General features: G+C 33.9%; 1 protein-coding gene across 6 annotated transcripts in view; it reads left to right on the forward strand.

The window, feature by feature from the left end:
* Nucleotides 1-22,416, forward strand: part of ROBO2 (roundabout guidance receptor 2) — a 1,146,968-nt gene that overhangs the window by 1,034,764 nt on the left and 89,788 nt on the right. For all 6 annotated transcript variants that reach the window (XM_045520906.2, XM_045520891.2, XM_045520872.2 and 3 more), the window contains exons 8-9: nucleotides 16,336-16,460; nucleotides 21,261-21,432. In XM_045520906.2, the coding sequence (XP_045376862.1) occupies nucleotides 16,336-16,460; nucleotides 21,261-21,432 (297 nt within the window). The remainder of the gene's footprint in view (nucleotides 1-16,335; nucleotides 16,461-21,260; nucleotides 21,433-22,416) is intronic.

Raw genomic sequence — 22,416 nt, forward strand, 5'->3', positions numbered from 1 at the left:
TTTTACTGCTGTACACTTATCTGCATGCCTACTTCAGCAAAATTTAGTAGAATGCTTCAAGTTACTGTTACATTGATGCTTATGCTAAGAGGAAAATGGAGGGATGAGCTGTGTTCTTTGGCATGAAAAGTTTGTGATTTGAATATATCTCATTCTTCATTTGGCTTTGCAAAATTGAAGTTAACAGCTTGAACTTGCAGTAATTTAAGTGGTAATTATTTTAAACAAATACACAATCTTCTCAAATTTATTGGTTAATAACCTTTCTGCATTTATTTTAAAGTTTAGCTTCAACTGCCAAGAAATGTGTTTAAATCAAAGAAATCTTGATAATTGTGTTAGAAGAAAATGAATAGATGTATGTATGCATAAATGGATGGATGGGTGGATGAATAAATGAATTTAGTACATAGCTTTTTTAATACACTAAGAGATGTTTTAACAAGTTTTCAGTTTGACATAGCTTTATAAATGGTCCATCTAACTTCAAAAGCTTTCTTAATATACTGGCTTGACATTGTTGGCATTTGATATATATTAATCCAAACTCATATAACATTTCCCCCCATTGGTTGAAACATTCACAAGCATTATTGTTATGTAATATTTTCTTATATGAGAGCAAATATAGTAAATAGAACTTTGGTTTCCCAATCTGAATTTCTGTTCTGCCATTTCTGAGCAGTATTTCCTTTGTAATTTATTCAAGATCCCTAATCCTCAGCCACTTCCTCAATAAAATGGAGAGAAAAACCCTGACTTGTCAAAACTGCTGTGGAATGAATTAAGTTCAAGATTGATCACACGTGTGAAAACATTTTGTATGCCAACGTTGGTTAACATATTCCTAGTTTCTGAGACATACATTACTTCACATTTCAATATTTTCAAAATATACTGTGGCTTACAATCGATTTGAACATAAACTACAAACATTTTTTCTTGAAACACAATTGTTAAATTGTGCGTTTTAAAATTGATGCTGTTAAAAAATTAAGAAATATATTATCATTTTTAATCTTCATTTTTTGTATTTGTAAGAATTCATATTAATGATAACTTTACATATCAATTATATGACATCTAAAATTAAGACATGAGTGGGAAAGAATAAGGTAATAACTTCAAATTAACAGGAAAATCACATTTAAATTATAGATCTTTATATACAGAAACTTTATGTCGATAAACCATGACCACTTGATTTATATTATTTCACAAGTTCCTGGAACATAGAACAATATATTAATAATTTCCAATATATTAAAAGTCATGAATAAAAATACATTGAATAGAAGATATGATGTACACAGAGTACTGAGATGTATTTGTCACCTACAAGGCACTTCAAAGTTACTTCTTTTTTTATTCTTGTTTAAAATGATTTCTTAAATTCCCATTGGACTGGAACTAAAGAATAGATTCTTGACACACTATACTTTATTCTGGGAAAGTCTGTCATTTCATAAATCTATCTTGAATGACTTATGACAGTGTTCAGAAGTATGAAGAACTATACTTGAAACTTGACAACTACTATTAATTTGGGAAACTGAATGTTGGATATGATTTTACTGGATCACCAAAGAAGAGACTAATAATGGTATTAGCCTGCTTTTCTTTGCATTAACTTTTTACATCAATTTAATTCAGAAATCATATAAATGCTAATTGTTATTGTAAGGTCAGAAGATACAAATCAAGTAAATTATGAATTTAATATTCATATAACAGAAAACTACATTTATATTAATATTAAAATGTTTCAACTTTAAAGCTCTTAGCAATAGCATAAAGGGTATTCTACAACGTAGAAACCACAGAAAGGGAGAAAGTCCATCTTTTAGTTCTAGTATAAGTTAGGTGAAAAAATATATACAAAATATATAAAATTTAGAGAAAATTCAGGGGTTGGTTCCTGTCTGAAGCTTTTAAAAGAAAATGAGAACTATATGCAGATTCTGGAATACTTAACAGTTTCGGAAACCAATCACTACATTACACACCATTAAATACCATGCATACCACAAACTGCATAGTGTGTGGAAAGCCCATTTAGAAATCATTATAATCTCCCAAGCTGTCTGACTCTTATAAACTGAATTTGATATAAGAATTGAAACTCTATGCAATTTACAGTTGGAATGAACACCTTCCAGCCTGTACTTTTGAGAGTATAAGAAAAACTCTTGATTTTGACGATCCTCAGTGTGGGAAGTTTTACTGAAAGCAAACAGTCAGAAACTTGCCAGTGGAGGAAAGTATTCTCCAGATTTCACTCCCTTATGTGCAATGTCATCAACATCTCAAAAAAAGCCCTTGAATCTAACTTCCTTAGGTGCTTTTTACCACAAAATCTAGACAAATGTCACTTTGATCATTAAAAATCCACCAGCCCTTCCTGTGGTTTTGACTTTTTGCTGTTCCAAAAGCACTTTTAATATGAGAAGCAAAAGTACACCCTAGGACATAGTTAAGTCTGAATGCTGAACTATTCATTTGTTTATTTGGAAAACTCTTCTGATGAGGGAACTGACAGAAGAAAAGAGTCTAAATAGGGGTAAATATCTTGCTTCCTATACCCATCTGTCTTACTTTCTATTGGAAGTCTTTTCCAAGCTTAAAAATAAAAAAGAACATCTATTTTGGAGATGGGCAACACATTTTTTTCCTAGCAGCAATTCAAAACATGATGAGTAATTTGGAAGAGAACTGTCAAAACTGCCAGCCGCCTTGCCTGTGAAGCTGAGCCCTGCTCCGTTTTGTGTCGTGTATACCATATGCTAGATGCTGATTGCCTCCAGTGTGGAAACTGAGAGCTGAGTATGTCAGGTGAAACTTGTTTAAAATGTCAAAAACAAAATTGACGATATACGTCTTTATGGCAACTTCGAATTATTTAGTGACTCAAAAGTATGTTTCTTTTGATAGAATATAATTGGCCACACAAGAGTGTGTAAGTATTGAGAAATATATATGGTTTTGGCAAAATTCCCATCTATTATTATTATTATTAATATTATCATTATTATTTTAGAGAAGCAGCCACTATTCTATACAGAAATCTATAGGGACATTTTTTCAATCTCTTCACTGTTTAAACACAAAAAGTAATATATCCTCATTTTAGAAACTTCTGTTTTGAGTTGAAGGGGAGTTTTGTTATAACATACTCTGAAGCATTTTACTGGGGCCACCAAAAAAGTCCAATAAAAAGTGAGTGATTGAAAAAATTCATTCAGGGAAAATTATAAATCAGATGTAACATTAAAATAATGCAACTGGTATTTTCAACACCCCCCACTTCCACCCCACCTTGAAATCTGGAAAATTTAATGTGCTGGATATAATTTAACCTAATATTGGAAATATTCCAGTTTTTTTAAATCAGAAAATATGTAGATATTATATATGAATCCTTTTATGTTGAGACCCACTTTTCTGCAAAAGGAGTCCTAGATGTATCTTGGAAAGAAACCTATACTTTTAGTCTCTGCAGCCTTTCTTCTTTGGGCAAGCTGTTACCCCCATGACCCAAGGTGATCATCTCCCTCCTAGGAGCCCTTAGTTTCCTGCACCTGGCACTAATTAGCTACTTTATGCGGAGTCCCATTTAATTTTTATTAAGTATCACGTTTTTCATTGCCCCATATGTTTTGATTAAGTAGTAGGTTAAAAAATACATTCTATTTTGTCTTGTATATTCTATCAGAGTTTCCATAATGTGAAATGTTTAAAATATCTTATGCTAATGCTAATTTTTAAAGTGAAAAACAAGTACTAGTTACTTATCATGCTTGGCTGGTTTCGGTCACTGACTTGATTCTTTTGGAAGGGCCTTGTATATTTGGCAATGTCTATACATTGCCTCTAATTTGAAGGGTAGGTATAAAATTATTGTCATACTTTCTTCTTCTCAGACTTTGGTGAAAATGTTTTATTTTCTTGGTATTGAGTGGTACTATGGTGAAGTCTGAGACTTACAGAGCCATTTCATCCTCAGCTAGGATGCTCTTCCCAGTGTAGTCCCTTCTTCCATAAATTTGCTGGGTTATACCTTGGGCCTGATCACCCTGTGTCTAATATTCCTAGAACAAAACAAGCCCCTTGAATCTGCAGGTTCATGCTTTAATTTACTCTATTTCAAAAATGATTTCTTCTGTTTTATCTCTAAATATTTTTTCTGACTTACTTATTTTCTTCAAATATATCAGTTATATTGGCTTTCTTTTGACTCAATTCCATATTCATTATAGAATTCTTCTCTATAACAACTTTGAAATCATCATTTGTTCATATTGTATGATTTCTTAATGCCTATTTATCACCTTCCTAACTTTTTCAATTGCAGTTACCTCTTCTTGTTTCTAAACTGTATTTTTTAATTTAGCTTAATTTCTTGTTCATTTCCTTGATAAACGAATAAAGCATTCTTCTTCTCCACTTGTTTTTAGCCCCTTTACCTCTTTTTGCGTTTTTGTTTGTTTCTTTTTTAAAGAGAGGTCTTGTATATAGTTTTATTTAGACTATGGACAACTATTTGTTCTAAAGTATTTCTGTAGCCCCTCGGTTATTCTGGAAAGACATAAATGCTTTATCTCCCTTTAATTAATTGATTATGTTCTTTACTTATTTAATTATGTTATTAATTAAATAGATAATTAGTTAATATACAGTTTGTTTTATTTTGTTTTGTGTAGATCCTGTTTAGTCCCTGTATGATTATTAACCATAGTTAACTGCTGAAAACTAGGGCTTGCCTGTTTGGAGAAGAGAAAATGAAAAGTATCAGGATATTCAGTAACCTTTATTTAGACTCTTGTCTTGAATATTTTATCCAAAAAAATGCTGTTTTCTTCTCAGTACTCCAGTGATTCTAGTAACACAAAGCAAGCCACTTTATATTACAAACTGTGAAAACCTCTTCATCTTCTTTCATTACTTCTTGCTTCATAATGAAGATGGGTTTTAGGTGTACTAGTTTTCTACTGTTGCATAACAAATTACCACAAGTTGAACAACTTAAACAGCACCCACTTATTAGGCCACAGTTCTGTAGATCAAAAATCCAAACAGGCTCAATTGAGTCCTCTGCTCACAGATTTAGCACCTCACAGGCCAAATCAAGATGTTGATCAGGCTGAGCACTTCTCTGGAGACTCTCCAAAAGAATCTGCTTCAAAATTCATCCAAGTTGTTGGCAAAATTAATTTCTTTGTGGTTGTAGGATTGAAGTCCCCATTTCCTTGCTGGCTGCCAGCCAGGGGTTGCTCACAGTTCACTTGCCAGCCGTTGCACATGGCTGCCACAGCCTTCAAAATCACCAGTGATGCCTTGAATCCTTCAAGTGCTTTCCTCTGTGTCTCTCTGACTTCCTATTCTGCTATCAAGAGGGAGAAAATTCTCTGTTTGAAAGATCTTAAATGATTAGGTTGGGCTCACCTGATACTCTCCCTGTCTTAAGGTCAACTGATTAGTAACCTTAATTACATCTACAAAATCTCTTTTGTCACATAACTAACATAATCATGAGAGTAACTACAGGAAGTGAAGGGCATGGGGCCACCTTAAAATTCTGTCATCCCGAGTAGGCTTGAAATTTTCTTTCCTTCAGTACCTTCTCTCCTGAATTGTGAATTTTAGCTGGTTATCTACAAAGTTGTGTCTCATATTTCCCAAGTCTCTTTCTTGACTCTAGATCTCCTTCGTCCCAGCAAAAGATCATGGAAGGGCTCTCACAATGTTGACAGATAATTTTTGTGAAGTTAGTATTGATAGAGGATTGTGGATTGAGGCTAGTTGGGTACCACCATGCATCCTCATTTTCCTCCAGATTTGACTATATCTGGCAGGGGTGCTTCACAATTTGTGGTTTGGGCTATGGTAGTTTTTCCATATTATTCATTTCTTTTGTTGAGTTCAATAGAGGAAAGTGGAGCAATGAGCCTTTATTCCATTATATTAGCCCCCCCCCAAAAAAAACCTCTTACATATGCATTAATTTTGGAGTTTACCTAAACGAAAATAAAATAAACACTAAATATGTTAACTTAGTAGTTAAATGTAAAGTACTGTAAGTATCAAATATCACAATAATGTAAATATTTGGGCCAGAAACAGTATCATGAGATTAATATTAAGAGATTTCACTGGCTATTGCTGGAAAGACATAGCATGAACATTTTAGTCATACCTTCCAAGAAAGTCAAAATTTTTACTTTTATGAATTATTGTAATTTGTAGACAGAAAGAAATATCATGATATGTATAATATATACTGTAAAATATACATTATGATATCATTACACCTAAATATTATATGCATGACATTTGAATTACTGCGCTAGTTATTTAAACATTAAGCATATTAAATGTCACTCAAGGGAATAGTACATAATCAGATTCATTAAAAATGTATAAGCTACCAAATTAAATTAAATTTTGAGTTAAAATATGTCTGAATGCCTTTTTAAATCTCTCATGGCAAACATTGCTTCCAGATTTATTGAGGATATTATTTTCATCTGCCTTACAAAACAGTTAGCTCTTTGTCAGTAAATACATTGTTGTATTTATCTTTCTGCTGCCTTTAGGTCTAGCATAACACTTACATGTGGTAGGGGCACGCCAAATGTTGGTGCAGTTAATTGATACACACATATGCATACACAGGTAATACTTGCTGAGAAAATGTTTATGCAAGCAGCTTTATATAGTGCTATAAAAAGATTAAGCAACATTCATGGTAACAGGCCAATCACATAGACCCCATTCTGCTAGTAGGAGATAAAATACAACAAAAAGAAGGCACTAATGAGTTAGGATGGTGCCTTACTAAGCGTGTAATTAATGTTATTAAGAAACACTGCAGTTGCATATTAAAATTCCGTTAACTAAGCAGCCCTTCAGCAACAGTACATTTGTTCCTTGGTTGCAAGTCCCCCCTGCCTTTTTTTTCTGATTGGCATCTTCATGCAATCTTTTTCTAAAAATGAGATAATGGGATGTGATCAGCCTTCGTGGTTTAGCTAGAGTGCTGACATGACAGTTCTGGCAAGTTGACAGGTTAAGTGAGTGAAAATGGATGTCTTGTCTCACCATTTACATGAAGAGCCATTTTTAAGCTCTAGTTTTCTTTCGTCACCTCCACACTTACAACCTCTTCTACTTACAATATGAGAAGTCTAATTTTCCCAGTTAGGATCTGGAGAGGACATTTTTCACCACTTCTTGAACTACTTTTCTTCTACTTGTGAAAATGAGATTTTTTTAAGAATAATAAATATTGTCTCATTTGTTTTTAAGTTAATAGTGTTTTCTTTGAAAATTAACAGTCCTTTAAAGAAAACAAAATTTTATTATTTTATTTTAGTATTTTAGTCAAAAAAACAGGTAGAAAAGCCAAGCTACAATAGGTAAAGGACAGAAGAATATGTGAAAATGTGATTTATTATTCAAAATTTGTTTAAATTTAAATTTTTTCTTCATTTATAACTTGTAGAATTTAAAAGTTCCACAAAATTTGCATGTTGAATTTCAGAATAATTTCCTATAGTACCATGCTTTCCTGTACTTAACTATATTTAAGTGCAAATCTATTTTAATAACCTGAAATATAATAAAGTTTAAAATGATCTATAAGCATATCCAGCTTAGTTACTTTTGAGTCAACTATTACATTTAATGCAATATAGAAATACTTAATATTATTAGAGGATTAAATTGGACTGCTAAAGCCAGTAAAGACCTTTTACATAAAAAAAATACTTGGTTTCACCAACATAATCCTTCAGTTTAACAAGCAGACTTTCAGGTTTTTGAAAGGTTGGAGTGAAGCCAGGTGATGGTTATGGTGCTTTGGCGCTGTCTGGAAAATGTCTATCTCTAACATAATGCATGTGTTTTTCCCTCTGTGAGGAACAACCTCTCACCCTTACTTTCTTACCTACGTAATCTCAAAAGAACAAATCAATCTTTCGCTTTCTCTTTTTCTCTTTCAATGCTTTCCCCAACTGTTGGAGACAGACTGAGTCAAGTTACTCTCATAATGGTGGGACATCCTGTATTACAACATTTTTCATGCTCATCATGTTGTATCATGCTTGATTGTTTTCATGTGAGTTTCCTCTGGTAGGTGGTAAGTTCCAGAGAACAGAAATCTTAGTACCCTCAGACCCTGACACAAAATAAAACCCATAAATGTTTGCTTAAAATAATTAAATACTATTATGAATTAAAGAGCCAACAAACATCTGAATTCATTTCTAGTACAGGTTTATCACTGGGGTGTTCTCCAGTAACGTGCTGTCTTAAAAAATGTTAAGGTCAAGTACAAAATGGCTATCTGCATTTAGCTGTTTATTGTAGCACTGTTTTCATATGCTTGCCTATAAGATCCAAATGTGCCAGGTACTTTGAACCAAATGAATTTACCCTTTTTTATCTATCTACTCTAGACAGTTGTAGAATTACTCATTTTGATATTTACATTGTTCCTTCTCAAGGAGAAGCACATTATGTGTGATTATGAATTAAATAACATGGTTTTAACCACTATCCCAAAACATACACATACATTTTTGTGTGTATGTCACACTGTCCACCAAAACTCAGTACCTTTGACCCTTGTTGTAACTGCTTTTCTGGTTACTATCAATGTCAACTTAGGTCACTTATATTCTTTTATAACTGTATTTTATAACATATTTGGCTATCTTCGTGGCCTACTTTAGTCATCAGATTTTGAATAACCATGAGTTATTTTTAGAGTTTTAGATATCATATGAATCTTCAAAAATGAGTCTTCCACAATCAATAAATTCCATAAGAGTGGTTTAAAAATGTACAGAGTGTAGCTGCATAATTGGAACACATCTTTACTCACACAGGGATTGAATGCAGTTTGCACATGTGAGGCTTCTCATAGGTGGAGAGTAGATAAAGTCTAAACAGATGAAGAGTCTCAGGACTGAGTGTAATTATAGTAAACTTACTTTTTGACCACTAACTTCACTTTCCATGTTTATGAAAACAGTAAACCATTTATTAGTTTTCCTTTTTCAGTATGACTTTCAGAAGCATGTATAAAGTATATATAGAGACTATCAATTATTATTTTTAGATTATTATCAAAAAATATAGATACTGGTTTTTATCATGGAATAAGAATTTTTAATATTAGCTAGAAGTAAGGTACTGACTGAGAAAGAAAACCATCACTACTCTAGAAAAGTTATTGCCCTGGACTCAGTGAGAAAATGGTTAATTGGAAAGGTAGGTAATTTAGCAATTTGATCACTTACATACCTTGAAAATAGTGACAAATGAATAAAATGTGATTAAGTGGGGTTTATAAAAATGATCATTTTAAATTCTATATCCCTAAATTATATTTTTCATTATAAATGCATTGCTTCCTCTGAGATGAATTATGTGTTTATAAGCTTCAAGTCAAATATTTTTATGATATTATACATTTCCAATATTATTAACAGAAATTCCTTTGAAATCAAGTCAAGTGTTAAATAGTAAAAATTAAATAGAATTAAATAGGTTGAAAAAACAATCATTTATCAATTAGAAGCCCACCTGTTCTGATTACTGAGTAAACATTCATCTCTTAGTCCTGCTCTACATTGCATTTTAATGAAATGGGTACTTGCTATTTCTTGTTGGTGGGGGTAAGCCTATTAACCAAATTTTTTTGCAGGAACTTCTAGAACTGATTGTTATACAATACTTACATTTTTTCTAGGTTGTTTTTGTCACTCTGCAATGGTGGCTACTCAGGCAGACTCTTTAAGATATAAATTTTAATTTGGTATAAGGGGTATTCTCTACACGAGGGCATATCAGAATCAGAAGATTTTTTCCAAACATATTTTCTTTGACTTCTCCCCATCCAAATGACTGTAATAGTGAGTTACTGTCACTGGTAGAATTGCATCATACCCTTTAGGTACAATGAGATGGAAAAAAAATTGGGGTATTTGCTTTATCAATAATTTTTTTTTTTTATTTTCTATTCCAAATCACTCACTTAGTGTTTTCTATTTGGGGACTTACTAGGCAAAATAAAGATATCATTTCGTTGCAAAATAAGCCCATAATGGAGAGCTTATAATGGAACAGAAGAATCAAGGCACACAGACAGGGAGTAAAAATAGAGAAGCAAGACTATACAGGCAAGGGCACGTACTTTAAAGTGGAAGGAACACAAAAAAGTACAAGGTTAGAATCTGTTCAGGTTAATTGTTGTTGACAAGGTGAATCAAAGGGTAATAGCTATCAAAATGGGTTAACCACTGGAACAAGCAAATACATATGCAAGTGATTGAAAGTAGACTTGTCTGCTGAAATGCTGGCTCTGGTTTGAGAACAGGTGAGCTTCAGGTTGGTAAGACCTTGGGCCAGCCTGATGGAAGACAAAATGCTACACAGAGAATAATTTGCCAGCATTGCAGTGACAAGCAGTAGAAAAGGCACTGTAGGTTTTTGAATAAAGAATGACTTGAAATAAATATACTTGAGAAAGGTTGTATTTCCAGGTAGTTCAGAAAGAGCAAGATTATAGGTTTTATCTACTTTAAAAACAAAAACAATTATTTAGGAAAAACATGCTATGATTTTAACAGTATTATATACCATATTGGAAATCATAGCATGTAATGCTTACCCTTCTGTTTGGTAACAGACATGACAAATTCTAAGTTAGCATATAGTTTGAAGTGAGCCATATGTGTTTAAGAGGTCCAGCCATCAGATGGATCAGAAGTCAAACCTGTCTTCCTACCTATCCATTTAATCTTTAAAAACCTGTGTACCCTTTATCAGATTTACTTTACTAGCCTTTACAGCATCATGATAGTAGTTAAGATATAAGGCTCTTGGAATATTAAATGAGATAGTTCCTGTGGATGGTTTAACACATCTCCTGGAGCTTAATAAGCACTCAATTAATTTTAATTATTGTTGTGATATTAAGCAGTTTGTGATTCAGCAAATCTTTAAAACAAGGAAATGTTGCAAGCATGTGCTTTTCAAATAGGTTTATAGGATATATAATTTAAAAGGAAAAAATATTGAGTAGCAAAAAACATTTTATACTTGAGTTTAAGATAGAAAATTCATAATCTTTATCATTACAGAATAAGAAGCTTATTCACTCAGCCGCAAAATTGTACCCAAAGAAAGAGCTGCTGAGTATGCCTGTAGCCACCCTGTCACATAGTAATGTATGCAACTGCTTCATGACTGTCTCCATGTTCGTGCCTGACACAGAAAGTCATATTTTCCTGTAAAGACAACTCTGAACATGATGTGATTAACCTTTCGGGTGTCCCTTCCCCTCATCTCTAAGCCCACCCCATGGACAGCCAATGTTTCCTCCTTGTGTTCTGCCATCTGATTTCCATATCACCCCTCACTCACACCAGCGGGCATTAGCATAACAGAGCTGTAGCGTGACTTTGATTGAAGCCAGCTTGGGCTGAATGCAGTATCAAAGCATAATTTAGCAGAAATCAAATCTAATTTACTGTGCATTGTATTTAAATTCGCGAAAACACAGCTTCAAGTAAACAGTACCAGACCTCTAATCTTAACTGACCTTTTTATATTTGGATCTACCCCTCTAGAGTTCACACAACATACTTTTCTTATAGAGCTGTTGTTTTTAACGTGTACATGTGTAATGAACATTGAATTGTGTCCCTCTGTTTTCTTCATCTCATTTCTTGTTATAACTGAAGCAATAAGGTGTAATCACTTAACAGATTAAACAAGTAGGTTATTACACCATAGTTATAAAAGATTTGTCTAAATGCTTTGGGTTTTAGAGAAGATATAAACATGTATTTTATAGTCTTCTGTCTTAGAAATATATAAGAGAATTGCCATTTCTGTAACTAGCGTATTCTTCTGGAGTTCATAACTCAAACTCTCTAATTCACATTGGGTGTAAATGTGTTTTGAATTGTCATCTTGAGGACCTAATTATGGGTTTTTTTTTATATTTTATATAGAAAATTCATTTTGTGTATAGCACGCTTTGTGCCATTGTGCTGTGTTGATAAAATGCCACCTCTCTGCCTACTCCCTCCCATTGTTGCCATCAGCCAAGTACTGTCTTTTCAAACCATTTTCACTGCCACCTGGCAGAAATACTGAAACTGTGAAGTGTTATCAGAAGAATTATTGATGCAGTTTTTCATTTAAAACCTCAAAAATAAATTCTTTCAACTGATACCCCTTCACAGAAAGTGACAATAGAGATCTTGGATGGAGAAATAGAGCCTACAGAAGCAAAAGTGATGGATGCGATTTGTTTTAGTGGTTCAACTTCAGGCGCCAATAGGAAAGGGTGTACATTTTCAGAGACTTGGACACTTTTCACATCTTTTACTTTGTTAAATATTTTAGTATCTTTAGATTTTTTTAATTTTAAAAATGAAAAGGGGATTCCAGTTCCAACAAGATCAGTGTGACTTAAGTTCTGGTGACAAGAAACTATTTGGTACATTAGAAATAAAGTGTATTTACAACATGGAATAAAAGTACAATATAAATAAACATCATATTAAATGATATCTCAGCCTGAATAACACAAATGCTGATAGCATTTTGTTAGTAGTCTTTAAAAATTCAGTACTGGGTTAAAAACTCAAGAAACTTTGATTTCCTGGTCTGTTGATTACAGTATTGGTGTTAAATATTACACTGTGATATTGTGAAATTTCCTTGTCCTATAAGAGTGCTTATGAACGATTATATTTAGGTGCTACTATGAACATATGAATTCTCAACTGAATTTCCTGTCCCAGATTGCTAAGATTTTTCAGCCTCTTATCTGCCCTTTCTCTTTTAGAAAGAACATTATTTGTAAAACAGAAATCTTATTAGATCTTTTTTGCATAAACATCTTTGACTGGGTCTCCCTTCTCTCTTAGGCAAAATTTAATCTCCTTTAGCATAAATTATCTTGCCCTACCTATATCACTTCTGCATCCCTGATTTTATTTTCAAAACCATATACATCCTCCAAACACATCCTTTTCCACATGTCTCTGGCTGTGTCTGCTTCTCTCTGTCCCAGGTGACCACACTCCTCTTCATCTAATGAACTCTTACTTGAGCGTCAAAACACAATTCAAATGTAGCCATCTCCTGGCAACCTTCCTCTTCTTTCCTCATCATTTGGTGTAATTTGCTGCTCTTCCATGCTTTTTCCCTCAATGCCCTGCTATATTCGTTTTTATTTATTTATTTACTTGGAAGTCTCTGCCATAAGCCATGAACAGTTTTTTATTTTGTTTTCATCCCCTGTACCAAGCAGAATGTCTCATAATTTGTAGCCAATCAATATCTTGAATGAATATCTTTTCCAAAAAGTGGATGGATAGATGTGGTCATTTGCTAGTCTTTACCTTGGGGATTATGCTTTAGCAGCTGTGTTAAAATCGTAGGATCTGGATTCCAGAAGCATTTCGCAAAATCAGTTATCTACCAAAAATGTTTTTGAAAGCTTAAAAAAATCAAATTCAAAAAGTCTGTAGTTAAAATTAAAGTATAGATGGTAATTTTACTGAGATAGATCAGATGATAGATAGATAGATGATAGGTAAACAGGAATCATAATGTGCTTAAAACTATAAAGTAGGTTTTCATTGCTTTCATTTGATGTTTCACCTGATTCTAATCATGTATTTTATCAGTTATTACATTTTAAAAATTGTATAAAGAAGGACTTTATAGTGCATATGGAGCTCTAAATTTTTACTAACTAGTTTTACTAACTAGTTATGAGAGCCAATTCAAATTCTTTCTAGTCCAAAGCAGTACAAATGAACTAATAAGCTGAATATGTGATTTTTGTCAAACACTGTTAACTGATTTTTATTATATTGACTTTTTAAAAACTTTTTTATAATGAGATTCAAGCTAAGTTACTCAATACTACTTATCTACTTAGTGTCCATGTTGGCACTAAACTTCTCTTTCATAGAATCACTAGGGATTAAGAAATATACATTGAGTTTTAAATTTGTATTAATATACACAATTTTTCTTGGATATTACAGATGATAAAGACCAATCAAGTATTTTTTGGTAGGAATATCTGGTGGTCACTACAGTGTTTTACTGTAATTCTGTAACATTGATTTAAACTATCATTCTTATTAGAAAACATGGAACAAAAATCGGTGTATCTGATGATTCAATGGAATGGTGTAGAAATAACAAGACCGTAAGAAGCAAGTAATCTCCTGCAAATACAGGGCAACATAAGCCACATTCCTTTCAAATAGATCCATAAATTTGAGCTCTCCATCCTGTTAAACTGAGTCTTCTGTTATCTATAGTTATAGAAGAAAATTTCACTTAGTTGGTTTATTCCTTTTATCCCTGGAGTATATGTTGAATGTGTTGAATTAGGAGACAGTGTAATAGGACACCAAAAAATAAGCCAGTACAAATCTCAGTGAATTTTTTGAAAAAATGCTTCTACTGTTGCTATGCCAGTATTCTTCTAAGAATGAATAATTGGCTGTATGTTTGAGGCTACCCTACATTTACTCTGCTCTTGGACCTGCAGTTATGTAATCTTGAAGGACTGAAAGAATTCTGGGTAAAGGCTTTACTGAGTGGTGCTTATAGTTAAAATTCTTCAGGGTTCAAATTTTAGGGTTGTGGCTATGTATGCCAGGTCCTAAAAATTAGAGTTCATTTTAAAGTCTTTTTCTTGGTCTTAAGTTTTCCAGCATAAGCAAGGAGTTACAGTAGAAACAGATGATTAGAAAAGTCATGAATAAACATGCTGTTTTCTCTTCAATAGGAATGGGTTTGGTATGGAGAAGATGTCCCTGTGGAAACTTCCATTTACACTGTCTAATGTTTTTCACTTTCTTCTTTCTCTTTATAATTAGCCCCAAATTTAATTGGAACTTTCTTAGCATTTAACCCTACCCCCCTTTTTTTCCTATTGGACTTACTTGTACCTAGGTCTCATTATTTTTGCCAACACCATTTTACTAGTCTTCCAATCACATTCCCTACTTAATTGACTAATTTGTCTCCCTTAAATTATTGACTGATTTGAATATATACACAACATTCATTAGTGGGTTAAAGCTTCCACAATTTTTGCTTTGCATTTATCACTCCTCAGCTTAGAAACAGAATAAAATCCTCAGTTTGGCTTCTCAGGATCTTCTAAGACTGGATCCAAATCTATCTTTTGTAGCCAGTAGTGTTTACACAGCAGGGACCCTCCATTCCTGCAGGATTATACACTGTTCACTAGATGTGTTCTTGCTTCTTGGGCTTTGCTCAGTTAGCTCATTGCTTGGAATGTGTTCATTTTTTTTACTTCTCTAAATGCTACCATTTCTTAAAACTTCCCTAATGTTCATTTCTTGCAAAAAGCCTTTCACAGCTACCATAACACCAAGGAGTCCCTCTCTCTGGAAGTCCTATCCCATGTAAGTTATAGGCTGTATTATAACTTAAGTGCTGCTCCTCTGTGCTTGAGAGGGCTTCTGTCACGAACTTACCACAGTCTTACAGAACAGTTGTTTTTGTTTTGCTGTTGTTGTTGTCATCACCATTGTGTTTTGTATTTTCTGTTCTTCCTGGCTGCAGGGTATAAGCTTTTTATCTGTGCATCTTTAGTGCCCAGTAGGGGAACATGATAATTGCCTGACTAATGCTTATTTACCTAAATGAAATGAATTAAATAGAATCAACCACTTTCATACATTTCTTTATATTGTTAATTATCTTCGTATGTAATTCCCATGTCTTCAATTCTTTGATGTTTTCAACACTTCAACTCTTCAAGTCCAGAAAACAAGCACTTTAAGAATAGGGATCATGTTTTATGCCTTCTGGTGTACCTGCGCCTAGTACAACGTCTTGCAGATATTATAAGAACAATCAGTGTGTGTCACTAGATTGATTTCACAGGAAGGCGATATTTGAGTAATGAAGTGATTCTTTTTTGTCTTTATTCACAACACAATACCATATCGGGAAATGTTTTTATTAAAAATTTTAGAAAATCATTAAAAATCCATTTTCCTATGCAAATATATGGGCTACGGGATTTACAGTGTATAACATTTAAAATGCGTGTATTAATAATGTACTTCCTTTTTCACATTTAATAGAGCGCTCTTTTCCTTTCCCCACTGTGTTTTGAGAAATGCTTAAAAATAAATCAGAAACTGTAGCCTCTGCCTGGCACTGAACAATCCACCTAGTAGCAGATCTTCTTTTTGATATATCTTTCTTTGTCAACAGTTTATATTTACACATTTTCTTTCCTTTAAATTATAGCTCCTCCACAGTTTGTGGTTAGGCCAAGAGATCAGATTGTTGCTCAAGGTCGAACAGTGACATTTCCCTGTGAAACTAAAGGAAACCCGCAGCCAGCTGTGTTTTGGCAAAAAGAAGGCAGCCAGGTGAGTGAGAGTCTTGACCACTTTTCTGAAATCTGTGAACTTCCCCATCTCTGATGGTCCTCAAAGATTTCCTTGCCTCTCTAGTTATCAACATTGAATTTATTTTATGTCTGAAAGAGAGACTTAATTCTAAAATAAGTGTGAATCAGATATTCTAATATTCTTTTTTTCTAGTGTTAATTTTCTAAAATCATCATCTCACGTAGAATAGATACAATGCAGTGTAACTAAATTATCTGAAAAAGTCTAACCTGTTGCTGTTTAAAATCTCTTTAACAGAAAGGTAAGTTTGCTTTCTCACATTGCTCTACATTAAGATAATTAAGTGAGTTAGTATATAAAGCACTTAGAACACCCTGGGCATATGTAAAATAGTCAAAAATATTTCCATTATTAATTAGTCTAGAACCCAATTTCAACTTCCTTCCATAGACAAACAGTATAAATACCTTTTCTTTATCATTAATCCAAAAATGCTTCCTTTTAAGAGGAGAAATATTTTCTTCCATCATCCTTTCTGCATTCCCTCAGAGTGAGGTTATACAGGAAATAATACGTTACATACCAGATGGAACCGACACTTACCTTGTCTTGGCTGTGTGCTGGTTTGTCCTCTCAGGGCCCTCTCCGGGCAGCACAACCTCTCAGACTCTGCTAAAAAAGCAAATTGGGTACCATACTTTTCTCAGGTACAGCTTGGTCCAAACTTGGACAAGCACAGGCCTCCAGGTTCTGAAGCAGTGAGAGGAATTTCCAGCTTAAACCAGATCAAAAATTGAATTCTTTATCTAAGAATGTATCTGTGCATTTCTGAGGGACCTAGAGATGTTTTTGTTCTAGACTTTCCAGAACCACCCCCGAAGAAGCATGTAGTTCTCGGGAAGAGGCCTGCTGGCGCTCCTCCTTGGCACCCTCTGTTGCTAGTCCACGTTCTGGAAGAATTTCCCAGGCGAAAAATGGGAACAGCAATTAAAAACCTCAGACAATCTGAAAACTTCACCAGAGATTAAAATGCTTTCTACTAAATTAAGAGAACCTGTTGATCAAAACCTGTGTATGATTATTTGGGTAGAGAGGCATCAAGAAGTTCCCCTCGGCCATCATCTTTAATTGTTGTGCGTTCCTATACAGTTCTGTACCACCCTAAGCTAGCAGTTATAACATCTCAGTATGGATGGGCTAATTACCTTATTCCCTTCCTCGATGTTCCTTGTTGGATTCACTTCCCCTGTGATTTGTGGGATGTAAAGATAGTGATGGGAAAGATAAGGTAAAGTTCTGGCCACTGCCTTATCCTACATCAGGACTGTTCCAGAACTTACTTGCCATCTTGTTTAGTCATTCAAAACTATAAAATAGATTTCTACTCGTAAGAGTTTCTTGATTCTTCACTTAAAATTGCTTTCAGATTAAAAATGCTAAAGTGAGTGTAAAGAAACATGATACAGTTATAACACACTTGAACATACTCCCAACCCACATACATAACCTGAAAAAGGAAAGAATTCTAAAGCCATTTTCCCTCCTTATGATTGTACAACCTTATAGCACAATTTAATGCACTGAAACTCATTTTCTTAATCTAAAATATGAGGCTAATACATTTTACTCCATGTAAGTTATGAAGATGACATGATTAAGTGAGTTTCTATGTAAAAGTGCTTTACACATTGTAAAGGTTAGAAATGGGGAAAATGCAGAATGCACTTGCTTTCCCTTGTGTCCTGGCTGAAGTGGCAAGTTTGTGCTTCTGGTCGGGCTAGGGCTGCCAGGGCCAGAGGTGTCCCTCTGCCCGAGCACAGAGGCTCGCTCGCTCAGCACTGCTCTGGTCACCTCCGTCCCCAGCCACACACAGTGCTGAGAAGGCTGGAGGGCATGAACCTGGAGAGCCCTGGTAGCTCGGCAAGATTCTTCCTCCTGCCTGTAGTTCCTCCCCTCCACCCAGTCTGGGAGCTGTGAGGTCCAAGAAGTTTCTCCCTCAAACCACAGACAGCATAATTATGCAAAGATGTTATTTATTTATAAATGATACAAATATAATTATGTAAGTAATTTGGTTGTTGCATATTTACACTTTAAAATACAAGTGTTGCATCAAATCCCATTCTAACATATCTTATCATATAGATAAAGCTACGTTGCATGTAAATCACATGTCCTAAAATAGCTCCAGGTTTATATATGCTATTGCATAAAATGTGTATTGGTCTTGTGGCCCAATAAACATGATTTTTAAAGATGCTACGTTGTGTTTTAATGGCTTTTAAACAAGGAATGTTCAAATAGCATTAAAGCCTTTTTTTTTTCCCTGTTATTTGACAAAATGGCAGATAATTCCAGAGATACTAATCTCTGGGAAGATTAGGTAATTTGATTTGATTATAATCTTAGGTCTGGTTTTCTTTTCTTCACCTATCTCCCTCACATCAGACAGAGGAAGAGAAGGAGGGAGAGAGGAAGAGAAGGAGGGAGAGAGGAAGGGAGGGAGAGAGGAAGAGAAGGAGGGAGAGAGGAAGGGAGGGAGAGAGGGAGGGAAGGAAGGAGAGGGATAGGAGACTGTGAGTGAGAACAAAAGAGAAATGCTTGAGCAAATTGTAAATTTTCAAATCATGAATTGGGATATTAGGAAAAATAAATTGGTCTTACTGTCTGCAGTATCCAATTTTTACCATGATCTATGACTGTTCATCAGTAGAGAGAGTTAAGAGCCTGGACTTAATGGTCCATATTCCTCAATATGTGCTGATAATGCCAATTAGCACTAATAGGATACAGGCACTTCAAGGCAAGAAGAGCTCTGTGGAATTCCTGGGTTTTGCTTGTAATCCATTTTCTTTTGCCTGTGTCATACAAGCAGGGAATAAAGATGATGGGTTAACCTCAATCATATGCCGTTTTCCATGTCAACGAATCATTTAGAAGGTGGACTGATAATACATTGTAGAGGAAGAGATCCCAGAGAGAATTAAGCCCATCTGATGTATTAGCGCTATGTAAATTAGTATTCTAATGGCTAATTGTAGGAAAGTGCACACTTTGAGTTATTGTATCATTTTCAAGTGGCTTTAAAATTTAGACCCTTCTCTTTAAGATGGTTTATTTCAGTAATATATTTGGATTCCACGGGAGAATTAGCTTGTTCTCAAATTGTGCTTCATATGTATGAAAAAGTCTAGACTTATATATACTAATACAAATTTTATAGGGGGGGGCAATAGAATTTTGAAATTATATTCCTGACATGCTAGCAAACATCACTTCTTTTAGAAAGCATTTAATAACATGGTAATGTTTATGTAAAGTGGGCTTATAGTGTCCCACTTGAATCTAATAAAGTGGACATCCATCATGTTGCAATAAAGAGAAGAGCTTCTAATTAAAGTAGGACATCATTCTCAGGATTAAAGTCATTTGGTGTAATTGAAAAGTGTTAATACGCTATTTTATCCTCTTGCATTGGTATTACTTCAAGGGTAAAAACATTTTAAGGTGAAAATGTGTCTTATGCCTTTAATTGAATGTTATTACCTCCTGATTGTAACCTATTGAAACTGTTTAATTACAAACCTGGAAAATTAATTACTATATTGAGAAACAGATCCCAGAGGGTTATAATGTTCTTTTTTTGTAAGTAAATACAACATAAAAATTGATATATCCTTATTTGTAATCCAACTTGGAAGCATATCTCAATATGATTTATTATACACGAATGTTTTTCTTAATCGAACAACAGTAAAGCAACATAGGTCATCCAACTGAATGTTATTGCACTCCTACAAGAACTTGCAAAATTTTGTGATTAGGCTACATGTATGTAATATGAGATATATATAGTAAACTAATGCATTTTTTTAATTTTAAAAGGGTAATAATATGAAATTTTTTATCAAATGCATACTTCAGAAACATCTCACATCTTTTTATTTTCAGTGATTCGGTTAATCTTGCTTAGATGGTAGCACTTCTACCTAGCTCCTTGCCTGTTACAACCTGCAGAAATCTCACAGCAGAAGTAGATTCAGCTGTCTCGGTGGCAGTGTCAGTTACACACACTTTTGAACATCTTTAGGAGAAATTCTGTTAATTACATAAAGTATGCAAAATGATCAGCAGAAAATATATTTTGCATTCTTTAGTAATATGCGGTTTACAAAACATAGTTAATGTTACATTCCAGATTCTCAAACATCTCATGAGTTGAGTCAGACAAGCATTATCATGCTTATTTTACAGATGAGGAAACCATATTTCAAAAATATTTGGAGGGGTGGATATAGCTCAGTAGTAGAGTACGTGCTTAGCACACACAAGGTTCTGGGTTCAATCCCCAGTACCTCCATTAAAAATAAATATATATGGTTCCTATACGACTGAAGTATTGTGCTGTACACCAGAAATTGACACAACATTGTAAACTGACTATACTTCAGTAAAAATATATTAAAATAAATATATAAATAAGCCTAATTACCCACCCACCTCTGAAAAAAAAAAAATTCAGTAACTCGCTGAAAGTCAGGGAGAGAGTGAAAGATTAAGATAAAGACCTAGGTGTTTTTGGATGATTGTTCCTTCAACAAGAGCACACTCACTTCTCAGTGTACAGTATTTGCCCATGATTTAGAAAAACTTTCCCAGTGAAACTCATTGTGTGGCATTTAAACATTTCAATACTATATTTTTAAATCTATGTATTTTCTTCTTTCAACCACGTTTCTACAACTGTGATAGCTGTTGTTAATATAATTTTCCTTCTGGGTGGGAAAAGAATATTGATAAAATTATTTGTTTCCATAGAACCTGCTCTTCCCAAACCAACCCCAACAGCCCAACAGTAGATGTTCTGTGTCACCAACGGGGGACCTTACAATTACCAACATTCAGCGATCCGACGCGGGTTACTATATCTGCCAGGCCCTAACCGTGGCAGGAAGCATTTTAGCAAAAGCTCAACTGGAAGTTACCGACGGTGAGATATTTTTAGATTTGTTTTAGGAAAATATTGATTTTTATTTCAAGATTCATAAAAACCACATGAAATTTCTGATTTGTTAGTTACATCATTTAAATTAATGCTTATCTTCTAAGTTTGAATCTAGGTAAAATAATGTTTTTAATGGTTTCTAATTCTCCCTAATTTAATACCATTTACTTTCTCAGAGAACATATAATACAACCTATTTTATTCTTAAAAGTATAGTAATGAGTTATATAGAAATGTCATCTATATATTTTGATTTAATCTTATGGTGACATGATTGCTTCTAATGAATGGCAATAATTTTATTTTACTAGAGGACAAAAATGTCATCTTTAATATTATCAGTGGAAACAGAGATGAGTTTTTAGTTAGCTAATGACATTACGATATCCTATGGCTTTATAATTACACATTCACTAAGTTAAATTAATTAAATACCTTCCAAATTATAAAGATGCTAAAATTATTCTTTTATTTGTACGTATGTACTACAAATCTCTACTGAAGCACCTGATTCATAGTGAAAGTTGAAGAAGATGTAGGGCTCTTCATAATCTGACTTTTTTCCCAAGAGCTTATTTATCATAATTGATAAGTAAGAAGTTTCAGATATTCAGTGAACCTCTGAGCTTGAACTTAAGCCATATCCTTTGACATCTTAAGTTAAAAATTCTTGGAGGAGGATATAGCCCAGTGGTTAGAGTTCATGCTTAGCATGCATAAGGTCCTGGGTTCAATCCCCAGTACCTCCATTAAAATAACTGACTAAATAAACAAACCTAATTACCTCCTCCCTGCCCTCACCAAAAGAGGCAAAAAAACAAACAAAAAAAAAATCAACAAAAATTCTCCTGCTCTTTTATATTTGTGAGATTTGTGGGGTAAAGTGTTTTTCCTCTGGACGCTGGCTTCTGAGATAAAAGAGCTTTGGGCTGTGACCTCTCTGATTCTGTTCTTTCTCTGCTGAGCTTT

Source organism: Camelus bactrianus, chromosome 1 (assembly GCF_048773025.1).
Source record: "Camelus bactrianus isolate YW-2024 breed Bactrian camel chromosome 1, ASM4877302v1, whole genome shotgun sequence".
NCBI classification, from domain to species: Eukaryota; Metazoa; Chordata; class Mammalia; order Artiodactyla; family Camelidae; genus Camelus; species Camelus bactrianus.